Source organism: Nicotiana tabacum, chromosome 19 (genome assembly GCF_000715075.1).
Source record: "Nicotiana tabacum cultivar K326 chromosome 19, ASM71507v2, whole genome shotgun sequence".
Taxonomy (NCBI): domain Eukaryota; kingdom Viridiplantae; phylum Streptophyta; class Magnoliopsida; order Solanales; family Solanaceae; genus Nicotiana; species Nicotiana tabacum.
In genome coordinates this window covers 150,093,353-150,108,007 of record NC_134098.1, presented here as the reverse complement: position 1 = coordinate 150,108,007, position 14,655 = coordinate 150,093,353, and the positions used below count along the sequence as shown (strand labels likewise).

Genomic DNA, 14,655 nt, shown 5'->3' with positions numbered 1-14,655 from the left:
TTATTACGTAGGGTATGTTACAAATATACATACAAGTTGAGTAAAGTATGAAGACGTGATTTTAAAAGCTCTATAGAAGGTCAATTATAAGTCTAAACTTCTAGAAACAGCGTTGAAAACTTCCTGTATTCAAATATATGCTGCCATGCTGGAGCTATGCAAGAAAGGAAAGAAGAAGGAAATACTCAAATTACTCAAAGCCACCAGCTTTGATTTTTCCCTTATTTTCCCAGTCAAAGTTGTCAAGATTAATTCCTTTTTTCTATCAATACAGAATTTAAATCTTCAATGCCGAGAAAGATAAAATTTAATTATATGTATATATTGACTACCCACAAGAAGAAAAATCAAAGGAATTAGTTCATTGTTTGATCCGCTTAATTAGTTTCTGTCTTTCCTTCAAATTTCTGATTTCAACCCGCCGGCCCGCCCCCTTTCAATTCTTCCAAGAGTTAGGATATTTTGTGAGCTCTTTCCTGTGCTTTATCAACGCATTCTATCGGCGACGGAGTTACATGGTTCGAAAGGGATTTATTTGAACCAATTTGCAATGAAATGGTTCTAAGGCATTGGCTCAAAAATTGCTTTAGGTCGCAGATACTAATCCCAAGTATAGTATTCTTGTATTTTTTCTGAACTGCCACTGCAGTTTGAGGTTTTCCTAACTTGTTCTATCCATGGGGGAGTGGGTAATTGCAGCCATTATCAATTTATTAGGAAGCATTATCATTAACTTTGGAACCAACCTCCTTAAATTAGGCCACGATGAGAGAAAAAGGCATTCTATGAATGTAAAGCCTACGATGAATAAGCCCATTATATACTTCCAAACATGGAGAGTTGGTATTCTATTCTTTGCAATAGGAAATTGTCTCAATTTCATTTCATTTGGATATGCTGCTCAATCACTTCTAGCAGCTTTGGGATCTATACAATTTGTCTCTAACATCGTTTTCGCCTACTTTCTTTCGAACAAAACAGTGACAATCAAAATAGTGTTAGCCACTGCTTTTATTGTTGTTGGTAACATATTCCTTGTAGCCTTTGGCAACCACCAGTCCCCTGTTTATATGCCAGAGCAATTGGCTGAAAATTACACAAACACTACATTTCTTCTTTACTGTTTCACTTTGGTATTGGTTGTTGTATTACATCATTCAATTTACAAGAGAGGAGAAGGGCAAATGCTGGTTCCATTTTCATATGCAGTTGTTTCAGGTGCTATTGGATCATGTTCAGTATTGTTTGCTAAGTCTCTTTCAAACATGTTAAGATTGTCAATGTCAACAAGTGGTGGTTATGCAATATTGCAAAACAGGTTCACGTATTCGATGCTTCTGATGTTTCTAAGTACAGGTGGATTTTGGATGGCGAGGTTAAACGAAGGACTTTCGCGCTTTGATGCTATACTTATTGTCCCTATGTTTCAAATAGCTTGGACTTTTTTCTCCATTTGTACTGGTTTTGTCTACTTTGAGGAATACAAGGTGTTTGATGCTTTGAGAACAACAATGTTCATTCTTGGAATGATTTCTGTGTTTGTTGGCATTTATTTGCTAGCACCTGAAGATGATGAATCATATTCAAAAGGAGGTGAAATACTGAAGGATGACAAGAGGCTGTTCATGCCATCTCAAGACACCCAAATTAAGGATATAGAGATCATTTGGACAAGTTTTGGTGATGAAAACTGCTAATATGATTGGAGCAATTTCTCATTTGAAGACAATTGTGTCACGTAGGCGCAACCACGATTTCATCGTGATGTGTTCTCAATTTTAGAACGACGATTTTAAGGGTTCTTAATTTAATATTTGTACATATTTAATGAATTTTTCAATACAAATACATTATTTGAACAAAAGCTACGGGGTTTGGCCGAACGCGTAGACGGGCTTCTAGCTCTGCCCCCGGATGGTGGGACAATTTTGGAGGCAACTGCAATGCTGCACCAGGGTATCAACTTAGACTATGAGGAGGGTGACATTAGTTTGTGGTGACGGACATGAGAATGCTTGGCACGAGCAAGAAGGGCTTAATTGAATACGTTTCGCAGTAAAATTATATCTTATATATAAGATAAGTACAATTTTTTTGTATATATTGAAATTTTTAAGATTTCATAAACTTTAGAGTTCTAAATAGAAATTTTCATTCCAATCCGTTTGTCTTTAAATTCTTTCATTTTCAAATTATTTAGTTGTTCTTCCATACTATGAAAAACTACAAAATTCAATATGTTTATAGGATTCTCCTAGTGTAAGGAATTAAGTGTTTGATTCCAACCTATAGAGAGGCGTATTCATAATTGAATCATAGTATTTGAGTATTAAATAATAACAACAACAATACCAACAACACTTTAAAAAAGGACATAAATTTTTTTTCTAACAAAATATTCTAAGTCCTTCGTGTTACCATATTTATAGTTAAAAAAAATATGTCAAATAAGATTCGAAAACTATACTTGTTCAAATGTTAAGAAGTATTGTATATTTTAGAGATTTTAACATCAAAATACTTATATGAAGTGTGTTATATAAAATTTAGGTTTCATATGTAGGCACCCTTCCGAAAAAGTTTGACCACTATCAAATTATAAGGGCAAGTTGAAGGTTAAGGTAGTAATTAGGTGGTTTAGAATTTATTGTAACAAGCAATTATAAATTAGGACTAGTACTTATAAACAAATTTGAATGCAAGTTTTTAAAAAGAAGTACTAGTGAAAAGACTATTTTCAGTAGTTCATTACTCCTAAAACAGTTTAAAATGTGGTATTTTTTGGTGTTTTGTTTGATTCTGGTATTTGGAACTAGATGTCCAAAGTCAGGGTTTTTAAAGATACTGTACATATTTTATAGTACTTGATAAATAAAATTATTTAGTTACAAATAAAAATGGTATTTTTATCCTTGTATGAAATTGTGTTACTCCTTAAAATTGGAAGATGGGGAGAAACCATAATTCAATAATAATCCACTTCTGAATCAAATCTTTTTATCGGCTTCTTCATCAAAAAATTAAGAGGTAGAAAAATATATGGGAATTATGTTTAACGATCCCCCTTTCTTGGAGAAAAAGCAAAGTTCAATATTTTTTCCTCAACATTTGCGTTTGCCCTAGATTTACTTTAGACAAGGTCTATAGATTTTGTCAAAAAGGCCCCTCCATTTCAGCTTAATACCTAATTAGACCCCCCGAAAAAGTAAAGTGAAAGGGCTTCCACAAAATTTTCCCTAGAGTAAGCCTCTGCTACTTCTTCCGCCATTAACTCGTAACTAGAAGCTTCCACTGCAAGCTTGAAAAAAGCTTGTACCTTTGTGGGTGTTTCTGTTCATATTAAAATAAAAAACCCATCTTTTTATTCACTTCAGTAACTAGGGTTTTTCTAGGATTTAACAATCCAGTGTACTGAAATGGTCAGCTCTAATGCTCTTCGTATTGCTCACCGGATTGCTCGCTGCACCTTTTCTTCTGGATCTTTATTAAAGGGAGGTTGTAGGAGATATAATACAGCAGTGTACAATCAAACAAGGGGCTTGTTTTATTTGAATTCTAATAATGGTATGTGTAAATTTGACCTTTTGTTGTGTTATTTGAATGAATTATAGCCGCGGATGCATAAAGTTTATTTCTTTTCTGTTTTGAATTTGATTTTTTTTTTCTTCTATTGTGTGAGTTATAGGGGGCAGTGAAAGGAGGGATTGGTTAAGACCTGGATTATTCAAAGCCAATTTTGGTGCCACAAGATCAATTCATGGAACAGGTACCAATTACCCATGCCCCGTTTAATGATTGTGATGAATTATCTGTTTTTTGTTATTCTATGTGGAAAATATATTAAATGTGAATACATAATTCATCTGTCGAATGTCATAAAAAATTTGGGAAATTTATGGATTCTATATTGGAGTTCTTGTTTAAAAATGCTGAACTGATGGGTAAAATCTTTCTGTATGCTGCTCTTCCTATGCTAATTAGACCAGATAAAAAAAATACCTTTCATCTCCTTCATGTTCCGTTGTGCCATTTGATAGTATTTATTGCCAACGGCCATTTGATAGTATTGATTGTGGCAATCTAGCTATAATTTCTTACTGGAGGTTTTTAGTGTAATTTCTAGGGGCTAGTTTCATTTAGTTGAATCAGTTGTTAACTTGCTGTGTTTTGACTCTTATTCCATTTTAATCAAAATCTTTTTGCCTCTAAAGCCGGATGAGTACACACTATGCAGTATGCACATTCATAGAGGCTGGTAAAACAGAATGTAGAAACTATCATACTTCCACCGTGTTTCTCGGTGTCTTTTATAGATTGCAAGCCGCTACTTATTCCAAGAAGAGGAAGAAAAGCGGTATAGAAGCTCTAGCTAGCAGGCGGACAATCTTGTATACCCCTCCAACACAGATAGATAGGTGTATTGATGGATAGATAGATATTATAGAGAGAGAGACAGAGAGACAAAAGCTTGTTTATAATTGAAGTTAGTAAGCTGATAGGAGAGGTGGGATATAGTTTGAATTTATTTTTATCATCCCCTATGGTGCATTCTGAGAAAATGGAGGTGAGGTGAAGCTCAATGACATTTACTGGTTCCTTCCTTTAAATCAAAGAATCTTTTTTTTATTGTTTTCCTTTTTCTCCCCCTAAAAGGGACCAGCCAGTGTTACCTGAGCTCTGTTATTATGTTCTAGTAGGTGAATTATTCTTTCTAAAGAAATTAGTAAGTGAATTGTTGAAGTAACAAAATCCTGGCTTTGAGGATTTTTCATATAGGCATGCTTTCAGTATCTTGGTTACTTAGCCCCTGGGATGTGCTAAAGGGTTACATCTTCTTCTGTTAATGACATCTATCTGACTCATATATCCATGTGAACTGAATATCTATGTATCTAGAAGCAGATAACAATTGTATAAAAAAACATAAACATCCATTATACTTGAAAAAACAAAAAATTATCATCCACTGTGAAATGTTTTGCGTATTGGTAAAAGTGGTATTCAAAAATTACACTTTGATGTTCATCTTGGAAATTTTGGTGGTAATCATGGGAAAATGGGTAATGAAGGTATTTGTTAGAATTATCTTTTGATTCTCTGGTATTTATTTTCCTATCACATTGCAGATGAATTTTGAGTTTAGTCACTAACATATAATCCCCACCCTCTTCCCTGCTTAATGTCTGATTAGCCACGAGTATGAAAGATTTTTATGAGGTGCTTGGCGTCAATCGAAATGCAACTGCATCTGAAATCAAGAAAGCTTATTATGGGGTATGTTTGTTATCCCCTTCTTCGTTGGTTGATCTTGTCCTTTAGGGGTCGTTTGGTATGCGGACTAAATTATCCCGGGATTATAATCCCAGAACTAATTTATACCATATGGGAGGTGGGATACAATAATCGCATGTTTGATGGGATAAGGTGGGATAAGATGAGATATCTTGGATTAAGTCTGGGATTAAATTTATACCGTGTTTGGTTTATACCGCCAACCAAACACGGTATAAATTTAATCCGACATCTTATCCCTTGTACCAAACAACCCCTTAAGGTTTGTAATTGTAGAACTTTATTGACTTACTACTCGAGTAGGAGTTTGTAATAACTCAAGTAGCAATTTGCAATTATTTTTTCCAAAGGAGTTGGTATTACCTTATCTCTGCTATTGGTGAATGGTGACACATTGTGTTATACTTCAGCTTGCAAAGCGACTGCATCCAGATATGAACAAAGATGATCCAGATGCTGAAAAAAAGTTTCAGGAAGTTCAAAAGGCTTATGAGGTACTTGTCACTTTGGAAAACTTTTTTGCTCTATATAAGGTTGTTTTTGAAGTCAGTACTGTACGGAATTTTGTATCAAAAATTGTTTATTTCGATGTTGCAGGTTCTGAAGGATGATAAAGCACGTGAACAATATGATCAGGTTTGACATGTGTTACTTTGCACTTAAACCTGACAGACATTTACTTCAATATTTCTTGTTATTTGCATATTAGGGGTTTATTTTGCCTAGAAGCATTCAAGATTTTGAATATAATTTCTCTTGAATGAGAAGCATTCTGATGCATTGCTCATTATGCAGCTTGGGCATGATGCATTTAATAGTATGAACAATGGTGGAGGTGGAGGTGCTGGGTTTGATCCGTTTGGTGGCTTCAGAAGTCCATTTGAAGACATGTTTAGAAATGCTGATGTAAGAACTAGATTCAGGTTCTAATTAATCTACATAGTCTTCGAAAATTGCAATCGTGATATTCTGGATATTTGAATTTTTTGATAGCTGTCTGCTGAGCATTGAATTCTGCTAATTTGCGTATGATGTTCCGCCTCTTCATAAATTTGGTTGTTGAGCTAGATCCTGAGTGGTTGTGCTTTCCCCTATATGAGAGGTAATCTGGTGTACAACCATGACTCTCTGTTCTCTCTTCCACAGATACCAAGAGATTATAGGTTGAGTTTTTGCGAAACAGTGTCACAGACGGCATTAGAGAGTATGCACATAATTGCCAAAAATCTGAATTATTTTCCTCCTTCCCTTGGTTCTCTGAAGATAATGTTTGTGAAGAAGTACTTTTTTTTTTGCAGCTAATTAAGTACTAATTAATATCAATATTGGAAGCTAAAAAATCAAAAGTAGTTGACTTCATTGTTACCTGTCGAGTTTCCTTAAGCTTCAAATATATATTTTCCCCGGTACATCTTTACCTTACCTTATCGGAAAAGGGGAAAAAAACTTTACTATATACATCCCGTTCCTTTGTGGGAAATAGATCCATAGGAATGATGTAGGGAAAGGTGCTACGAAAGCAGATGGCAGCCCAGTGCACAAGGCATGCTTTAATATTTCTCCTTAATCTCTTAGGCATCACTTTTATGGTCTTTTTCTATGCATCATGACTCTTCCAGCTTAAAGTCTTTTTGTTCTGAATCTGATGCAAAATTAGGTGAATGTACTATCGGTACCTACTTTGTTATGCCCGTTTCTTTTTCTTTCTTAATTTCAATCCTTGAGATCTAACCTTTTTCTGTTCCTTTTGGCATTTATTGGAGATTAGATTTTTGGCAACATCTTTAACAGAGACATGGGTGGAGAGGATGTCAAGGTTTTCTCCTTTTATCTCTCCTCCGTTTGTTATTGTAGCTGTTTTGAATTTATGCACGCACTTCATATATTTAAAATTTTTTAACTGTTTTTGCCTCCTGTTATGCAGGTTCCCATTGAACTATCCTTCATGGAAGCTGTTCAGGGGTGCACTAAGACTATAACATTCCAAACAGATTTGCCTTGCACTGCTTGTGGTAGATTCACTTGTTTCTTCTATGATAAAGGATATAGTTACTTGTTTCTTGAAGGAACTTGGTTTAATTTAACTGCCTAATCTATATCTCTAGCGACCTCTTTATTTTTTTTTTTCTTTCAGGATGGGGGAGGGGAGGGGGAATCTAAGTAGGATATCGATATGTCTTTCGTACTGTTGTTGTCAAAGTTGCTAGTGTAGTAGCAAAGTTCATTTGTGCAGTCATTGATGAAACAGTGATATGCATGAGCATTGAAGTGCATATGCGTTAATCAAGATCGGGTAGTTAACAAGATTAAAGAAGCTTTTTCTGATAAGGAACAAGATTAAATAAGTACTGCTGGGTGTCGAGTGAGAGGGATAAGTGATATGTTGAATTCACATGTAAAAGTTTGTCTAGCCTCTTTAACCTCTAAAATTTGGTCAAAGTAGTCATCCTGCTAGTTCATGTTAGGGAGGCAGACTTCAATCTACTTGGTACTTACTGTAGTCACTCTTCCTCCCTTCCTTATTTCTCTTTTAGGTGGAACTGGTGTGCCTCCTGGCACTAGACCCGAAACTTGTAAGCGCTGCAAAGGTTCAGGTGTGGTGAGTACCTCTTGCTTATTTTTCACTCTACTTTCAGCGACATGCATGTTTCATTGTGTATAATGTTGGCTCCTTTTTACTTATATTTCAATAATCCTCTGCAGTCAATCTCGCAAACTGGTCCTTTCACATTGCAAACGACTTGTCCTGCATGCAAAGGAACAGGGAAGATCGTATCGGTATGACGTCCTCTCCACAAAAACCAGTATTGTTAGTTATGCATGCATATAGCTAATATTGGTCTTTCCCTTTTGTGGGATGAGTACGGTCATTGTGCTTTGTTTGGTGTAAGCATATCAACGAGTAGGTATTATAATTATCCTTGATTTAAAAGATTACATGAACACCATAGAAGGGAATCTTTAACTTCACCAACTTCATTTTAGTGGGACAAGAATAAATTGTATATCTGTTTCATATTCGTAGAAGTTTGTTTTCTGACTGCTGGTGAATTGTTCTGTACTCAGATAAGATAAAGTTCCTAAATGTACCTTCTTTGTAGAGTTTCTTCAGTTTTGTGATATTTGGAAGAATATACTCTGGTTTATAATGGAAATGTCTGTTCTCTAGTGTTCTTGACGGATCCCGTAAGATGATAGAAGTCTTCCTCTTGATACAAAGAATTGTTGAAAATTATTCTTTTCCATTTTTCAGCTGACACTTTTAGTCTTCAGTGTATGTATCATCAATATATGTGCTTTCCCTTTGGGGACGAGTGCAACAATGACTTTTGAATTCCCATTTCAAGAAAACGATGACTTTTGAATTGTAAACCACTGCCAGTTGCAGTGTTAACTAACATTTCAACGTTTACTTGGATGAATTGGCTTTGTTTGATGAATAATTGCGTTAGAGGTAGAAGCACTGATAGAAATATTTTTGGCCTACAGAGTTTCTGCAAGTCTTGCAAGGGAAATCGGGTACTACGAGGACCAAAGACAGTGAAAGTGGATATCATGCCCGGTAAGCTATAGTCACATATTACATCTACTCATGACCGCCACAGCAAGTATATGGTGTGAAATATACCTGATTTTGTCAACATAACCGATTTTGATGCTTTGTTATAATCTGCTGGTACAAAATGCATTTGTTAAGAGTTTGTTCATAATAGATTTAGCAGCTTTTGTAGATGTGGCCATGTTATAGAACTATAGTATAGTTGTGACTTGTGCACCTTAACCACCCTTGCCCCTTTACCGAAATATGTGAAAAAAGCAAAAACGGGTAAATTAATGTATGACAACTTTTTTTTCAGATGAAAGCATCTGATTGTTAAAATCTGTATGTGGATTGATGCAATTTTACTTAAACTAAAACCTTTTTGTTTTTCATCAATGGATGCCCAAGTAGTCCTTTTAGTATTAAAGCTGCTATATAGCACAAGAAAAACTGTCTTAGTTGAACAATTTTTGCCTCCATTCTTTGTCTCTGTTGCTATTACGCGATGTTGAATGGTTCTTTGCGCCTCTTGAAAAACCTTAGAAAGAGATTAAACGTATCATTTGCTTGATTTTACATAAATGGCATACAAACCACACATGTACTAGTATTTGTCTACATACAGATCAAGTCAAGAATGGGAAACCCCATATATGCTGTAGCTAAGAACAAGAAACTTTTGTGGTTGTGCTTGTGGCTGTGCATGCCTCTAGATATTTTTTATCGCTCATTATTGTTTCTACAGGAGTAGACACTGACGAGACACTCAAGGTGTATGGAAGTGGTGGAGCAGATCCTGAAGGCAACCGGCCTGGAGATCTTTATGTTGTTATTAAGGTTCAGTTGAAAGCTTCCATGGTCATTTTGTATGTAAGGTTTCTTCTACTCTCAATTTTGATTCATGTTATTCACAGAGGCCTCTTGAATTCTTTTTTCAGGTCAGGGAAGACCCTGTTTTCCGGAGAGAAGGCTCTGATATTCATGTAGATGCTGTTTTGAGTGTTACCCAGGTACTATTTCTAACTAACTATAATCTTTGCTGATATAAAGAATGTGTTGCTGCTGTACATTGAGGACTATTGAGAACTACAGTTCACTATTCCCTAGCAAATCACGAATTGATTTCTGCTCTTTCTTAGTGCTAGTTTTGGCATCTAAATATTATCCCCATATCTTACTATTTCGTAGCATTTGTCGTCTTCAAATCTTACTATTGTGATGCTAAGAATCTTTTTAAACCTTTCAATTCCCATTTTCCTTTAAACAGAAAGATTACAATGTACTGAATTTAAAAGTATATCGACATGTGATCTAAAGAAGCCTACCCCTGGTCATGATCCATGATCCATGATCCAAAATATTATGTAACAATGATTGGAAACTATATGTACCTAGTGGGTAGAGGATACAATATGAAACATTTTGCATTAATATGTATGAATACTTTCTCCCGTGAAGCTAATTGACAAATTTTATCATAACATCTGCTGGGTCCAACAAGCATTTTGCATCATTTCTGGACATCTGGTTGCCATAGCAGTTGTCAAGCTGTGGCCGCATACTGTTGTCATTATATTGTTTCTTTTCATGGCTACTAAATCTATGAATTTGTGACTCTTCTTTGGGTAATATGGTTAGATTCTGATGAATACTTCACTGCAGGCAATCTTGGGAGGAACGATCCAAATCCCAACTCTGACTGGAGATGTTGTTGTTAAGGTACTGAAATACTACTAAGCTGATCTTGGTTAAATTTTGTCCTTCAATTTCCTTCTTGAGTTTAAGAGGTTGATGCGTTATGCGCTCTGATTGTCCCTACAACTTGGTAAAAGTGAGAGCAGCGTGATATATTATGAAATATAGACGCTAAGGCACTCCTTACTTCTTTATTGGATGTAAACTGATAGGACACAAACGTTATTGTCTAATATAGATTACTTCAATTTTCCGAAGTTCTATCAAGTATCCACTCAAACTAGTCAATTCTTTTATTTTAGTGGAGAATCTTCTGACATGGAGGTTATTTGACCTCTATAACAGCAATTGCCAAAATATCTCTTGGCCAGAAAGTTCCCAAAGTTAGAAATTTAAAAAAGGAAGTAGATTAAATATTCTGCACTGAGCTTAGGTAAATTAAGCAAGCTCCATGCTTATTCAATCTGCATCCAGATAGTTATTAATTCTTCTCTTATTTTGGTCGAGACTACTGTTTGTACAACTTCAACTGTCAAATACCACCTGGCCAGAAAGTTTTCAAACTTGAAGTTAAGAGTAAACTGTACATTATATTTTTCTGCACTATGACTAGGCTAATTAAGCAATCGCTGTACTTGTTCAATCTTCATGGAGATAGTACGTTATCAGTTTTTGAGCCTTCAAATCATCCTTAAACCCGCATTATATGAATTTTGAAAAGTGGTTGCTGGTTTATTTCTGGTAGGCAATGGTCATTGCTAAAATGTAAGGTTCTTTATACAAGCCAACTTGCTTTACTTGACCTATGAAACAAATGAGAAATGATTTTACTGTTTAATCCTTTGATGATTTATCTCGATGTGCCAGAATTTTGACGTCCTGTTGTTTATAGGTTCGCGCTGGCACTCAACCTGGCCAAAAGGTTGTCCTCAAAAAGAAAGGTAACAGCTTCTTAAATTAAGACAGATTTTTTCTTCTGGATTAGTTCTTTTGATGAATCCTTGATTTGCTAAATGCTCAAATTTACTAGATCATTAGATGATTTGGATATTTGCCCATATTATCAAGCTACAGTGTGAGGTATAGTAGGAGTTGTATCAATTTACAATGTGTGGTCCGTGTGTAACGAACAAATAACTACATAGGAGTAGTCCGCAAGCTTATAATATTTTTGTTTGATATGCAGAGAGTCAATTATCTCGTTTAACCCTTGAAGCATTATAAACTATCTCGTTCAAGCTTATAATATTGTTCTTCGTGCTTGTGCAGGAATAAAAGGACGGAATTCCTTCTCATTTGGGGATCAGTTTGTCCACTTCAATGTCAGCATTCCCACGTAGGTGCCCTTTGTGTAAAATGTAGAAATGACTGTCTACTAATGCACTTTTTAATACCCTTGACTCTTTTGTCGGCCTAGTCTTCAGAAAATTAGGTGGTTTTATAGTTTGGCGGTCACTGAATTAAGTCATAAAAAAAAAATGTTTACTGGAGAAGGTATGTGTACCTATGAAGCTATCCTGTATTGTGCGATCTAATGATTATTTTTGCAACTTGGGTGCAGAAACTTGACACCAAGACAGCGTCAACTGATTGAAGAGTTTGCCAAGGAGGAGCAAGGGGAATACGATAAAGGGGCTGCAGCAGGAGCCTCTAGGTAAGGGCCACCACTGTACGAGCTAGTTTAGTGGGTATAGGGATGAGCCAAAAGTGTGTACTATTCTTTTCGAATGAGCTGGGAAACATAGCCAGTGCAATTTTGGGGTTTGGTCATTTCGGTTTCCTTTACCTTGGGCGAGGATTTAATTGTTGCTTGATGGAGGGGACTAGTTGATAGTTATAGTAATCATTATTGTGGCAGCGAGATAATGTAGCATTTGGTCTGCAACTTATGTTGTATATAAATACTAGTATCAAACAATTCACTGTTTCTGAATAATAGCTTAGCATGCCATTAATTCTCGTATCAAAAAAGCCTAAGTGCTTGGGCGTAAGTATTGCCGAATTATTGATTAGCTCAAAAAACTATTAAAATAATAATTATATATTTGAATTCTTATGCTAGAAAGTTAGGTTTCAACTAAATTGTAACCAAATGAAAAAAAGAAAAAGAAACCAAATTGTAAACCTGCGTTGTGTGTAAGATTTCAGGTCGGGAAGAGTTGCCTGCTTGGTTTCCTTTTCTTTTCTAACCAAAATTTTGATGTTGTGTGTGAAACTTAGATTTTTTTATACCTAGTCTCTCCCTGCCATAATCAAAAGGTTCAAGAGTTTTTCACGTTTCCACAGGATCAATTTACGTGTTGTATTTCCTTGCCCTTTTTGGAAGAAGGGCGTTGGTATACCTTAAATATACTTCTTTCTCTAATTTTGAGAAGTATATTGAAAAAGTCTTTTTTTTTTCTCCGGCGTGATTTGAGACACCTCTAACTCGTACAATCAATTTATTGTTATTCGATGATATAATTAGGCAAAATTTTGAAATTTGACTATTTAACTATTAGTGACGAATTCGGTCTTTTGAAGAAACCAAATAATTTAATAATATTTTGTAATAATTTTCTATACTTAGATAAAGTCAGGTAAAATATAATCTTAAAAATTGGCCAAATTGGTCCTAATCAGGTGGCCTAAAGTAGAATGGGAAAGTAGTCATTTGGTGCTATTTTTTTTTTTTTCTCACTCTGTTCATTTGACACCTCAATAACTGAGATGTCCAGATGAGTCTCCTAAAATACCATCACATAAATCTTGGTACAATTCATTTATTCAGAGTTAGGCAAAGTGGAGAGCGTACTAAGCTATCAACCTGTGCCTTGTATTTTCTGCTCTGTCCAGGTCACGAAATATGATGTCTTTCTCATCTATATTCCTATTCCAACAACAACATACCCAGTATTATCCTACATCACTGGGTTTGGGGAGGGTAGTGTGTACGCAAACCTTACCCCTATCTTATGAGGATAGAGAGGTTGTTTCCAATATACCCTTGGCTCAGGAAAGCATAAGCACCACATTAATGAAAATATAGACAAGAAGGGACAACACCAAAAAGCCATATAAAAGCAAAATAAAAACAACAAGATAGTAAGGTGATCAACAATGAAAGAAAATAATTATTAATCATAAAAAATTACTACCAACAGAAGGCGAGACTGCGTGTCAATACTACCGTTATGAACACTCTAGACTACATACTCTACTACCCTAATCCTCGACCTCCATAAATTCCTATCAAGGCTCATGTTCTCGGTCAGTTGAAGTTGCGCCATGTCTTGCCAAATCACCTCTTCTCACTTCTTCTTTGGCCTACCTCTACCTCTCCGTAGGCCTTCTAATGTCAACCTCTCACATCTCCTCACCAGGGTGTTTGTGCTCCTCCTCCTCACATGACCAAACCACCTAAGCCGCGCTTCCCGCATCTTGTCCTCAATAGAGGTCACACCCACCTTGTCGCGAATAACCTTATTTCTAATCCTATCTAACCCGGTGTGTCCGCACATCCATCTCAACATCCTCATCTCTGCTACCTTCATCTTCTGGACATGAGCGATCTTGACTGGCCAACACTCAACCCCATACAACATCGTCAGTCTGACCACTATTCTGTAGAACTTACCTTTAAGTTTCAGTGGCACCTTCTTGTCACACAAAACACCAGAAGCGAGTCTTAATTTCATCTATCTCGCCCCAATATGATGTGTGACATGGCTTATGTAGTCGAACGCCCCGGCATGAACCCGAACTGGTTCTCGAAAATAGACACAATCCTCCTCACCCTTAGCTCTACCACTCTCTCCCCGATAACTATTGCAATTTTGGATATCACCCTTGTTCTTGTATACAGGAACCATAATGCTCCACCTCTATTCCTCGGACATCTTCTTCATTCTAAAAATGACATTAAATAACCTAGTGAGCCACTCCAAGCCTGTCTTGACTTGCATGAATTTGAATTCAAAAGCAAGGTTTCATCCGGTCCGGTCGCTTTGTCCCTGCTCATCTTACGCATAGCCCCCTCCACTTCATCAACTCTAATTCGGATACAATACCCAAAGTCACAACAACTCCCAGGGAGTTCCAAATCACCTAGTACAATGGTCATGTCCCCCTCCTCGTTCAAGAGACTA

At 36.1% G+C, this 14,655-nt stretch overlaps 2 protein-coding genes across 3 annotated transcripts; both read left to right on the top strand.

Annotated features, from left to right (window-relative positions):
* The first annotated feature begins 270 nt into the window (after window positions 1–270).
* Window positions 271–2,124, top strand: LOC107807247 (putative magnesium transporter NIPA8). Its single transcript, XM_016631594.2, has one exon. It carries the CDS (start codon window positions 678–680, stop codon window positions 1,695–1,697), a length of 1,020 nt encoding a protein of 339 aa, XP_016487080.1. The 5' UTR covers window positions 271–677; the 3' UTR covers window positions 1,698–2,124.
* Window positions 2,125–2,696: 572 nt separating this feature from the next.
* LOC107807250 (chaperone protein dnaJ GFA2, mitochondrial-like) lies at window positions 2,697–12,499 on the top strand. 2 transcript variants are annotated; one of them, NM_001325804.1, is given in 17 exon segments: window positions 3,156–3,564; window positions 3,686–3,766; window positions 5,192–5,274; window positions 5,703–5,786; window positions 5,890–5,928; window positions 6,088–6,198; window positions 7,061–7,108; window positions 7,217–7,304; window positions 7,827–7,891; window positions 7,996–8,070; window positions 8,782–8,854; window positions 9,579–9,670; window positions 9,772–9,843; window positions 10,496–10,552; window positions 11,421–11,469; window positions 11,798–11,864; window positions 12,090–12,464. In NM_001325804.1, coding segments are annotated over 17 exon segments (1,329 nt in total). In that variant the 5' UTR covers window positions 3,156–3,416; the 3' UTR covers window positions 12,187–12,464.
* Window positions 12,500–14,655: the final 2,156 nt, after the last annotated feature.

Coding starts and splice junctions, on each gene's coding strand:
- LOC107807247 (XM_016631594.2), top strand. CDS start 678: ATGGGGGAGTGGGTAATTGCAGCCATTATCAATTTATTAGGAAGCATT.
- LOC107807250 (XM_075237641.1), top strand. CDS start 3,417: ATGGTCAGCTCTAATGCTCTTCGTATTGCTCACCGGATTGCTCGCTGC. Junction 5,793..6,057: donor AAAAGGCTTATGAGGTACTT/GTCACTTTGGAA, acceptor CTCTTGAATGAG/AAGCATTCTGATGCATTGCT. Junction 9,671..9,771: donor ATCTTTATGTTGTTATTAAG/GTTCAGTTGAAA, acceptor TTCTTTTTTCAG/GTCAGGGAAGACCCTGTTTT.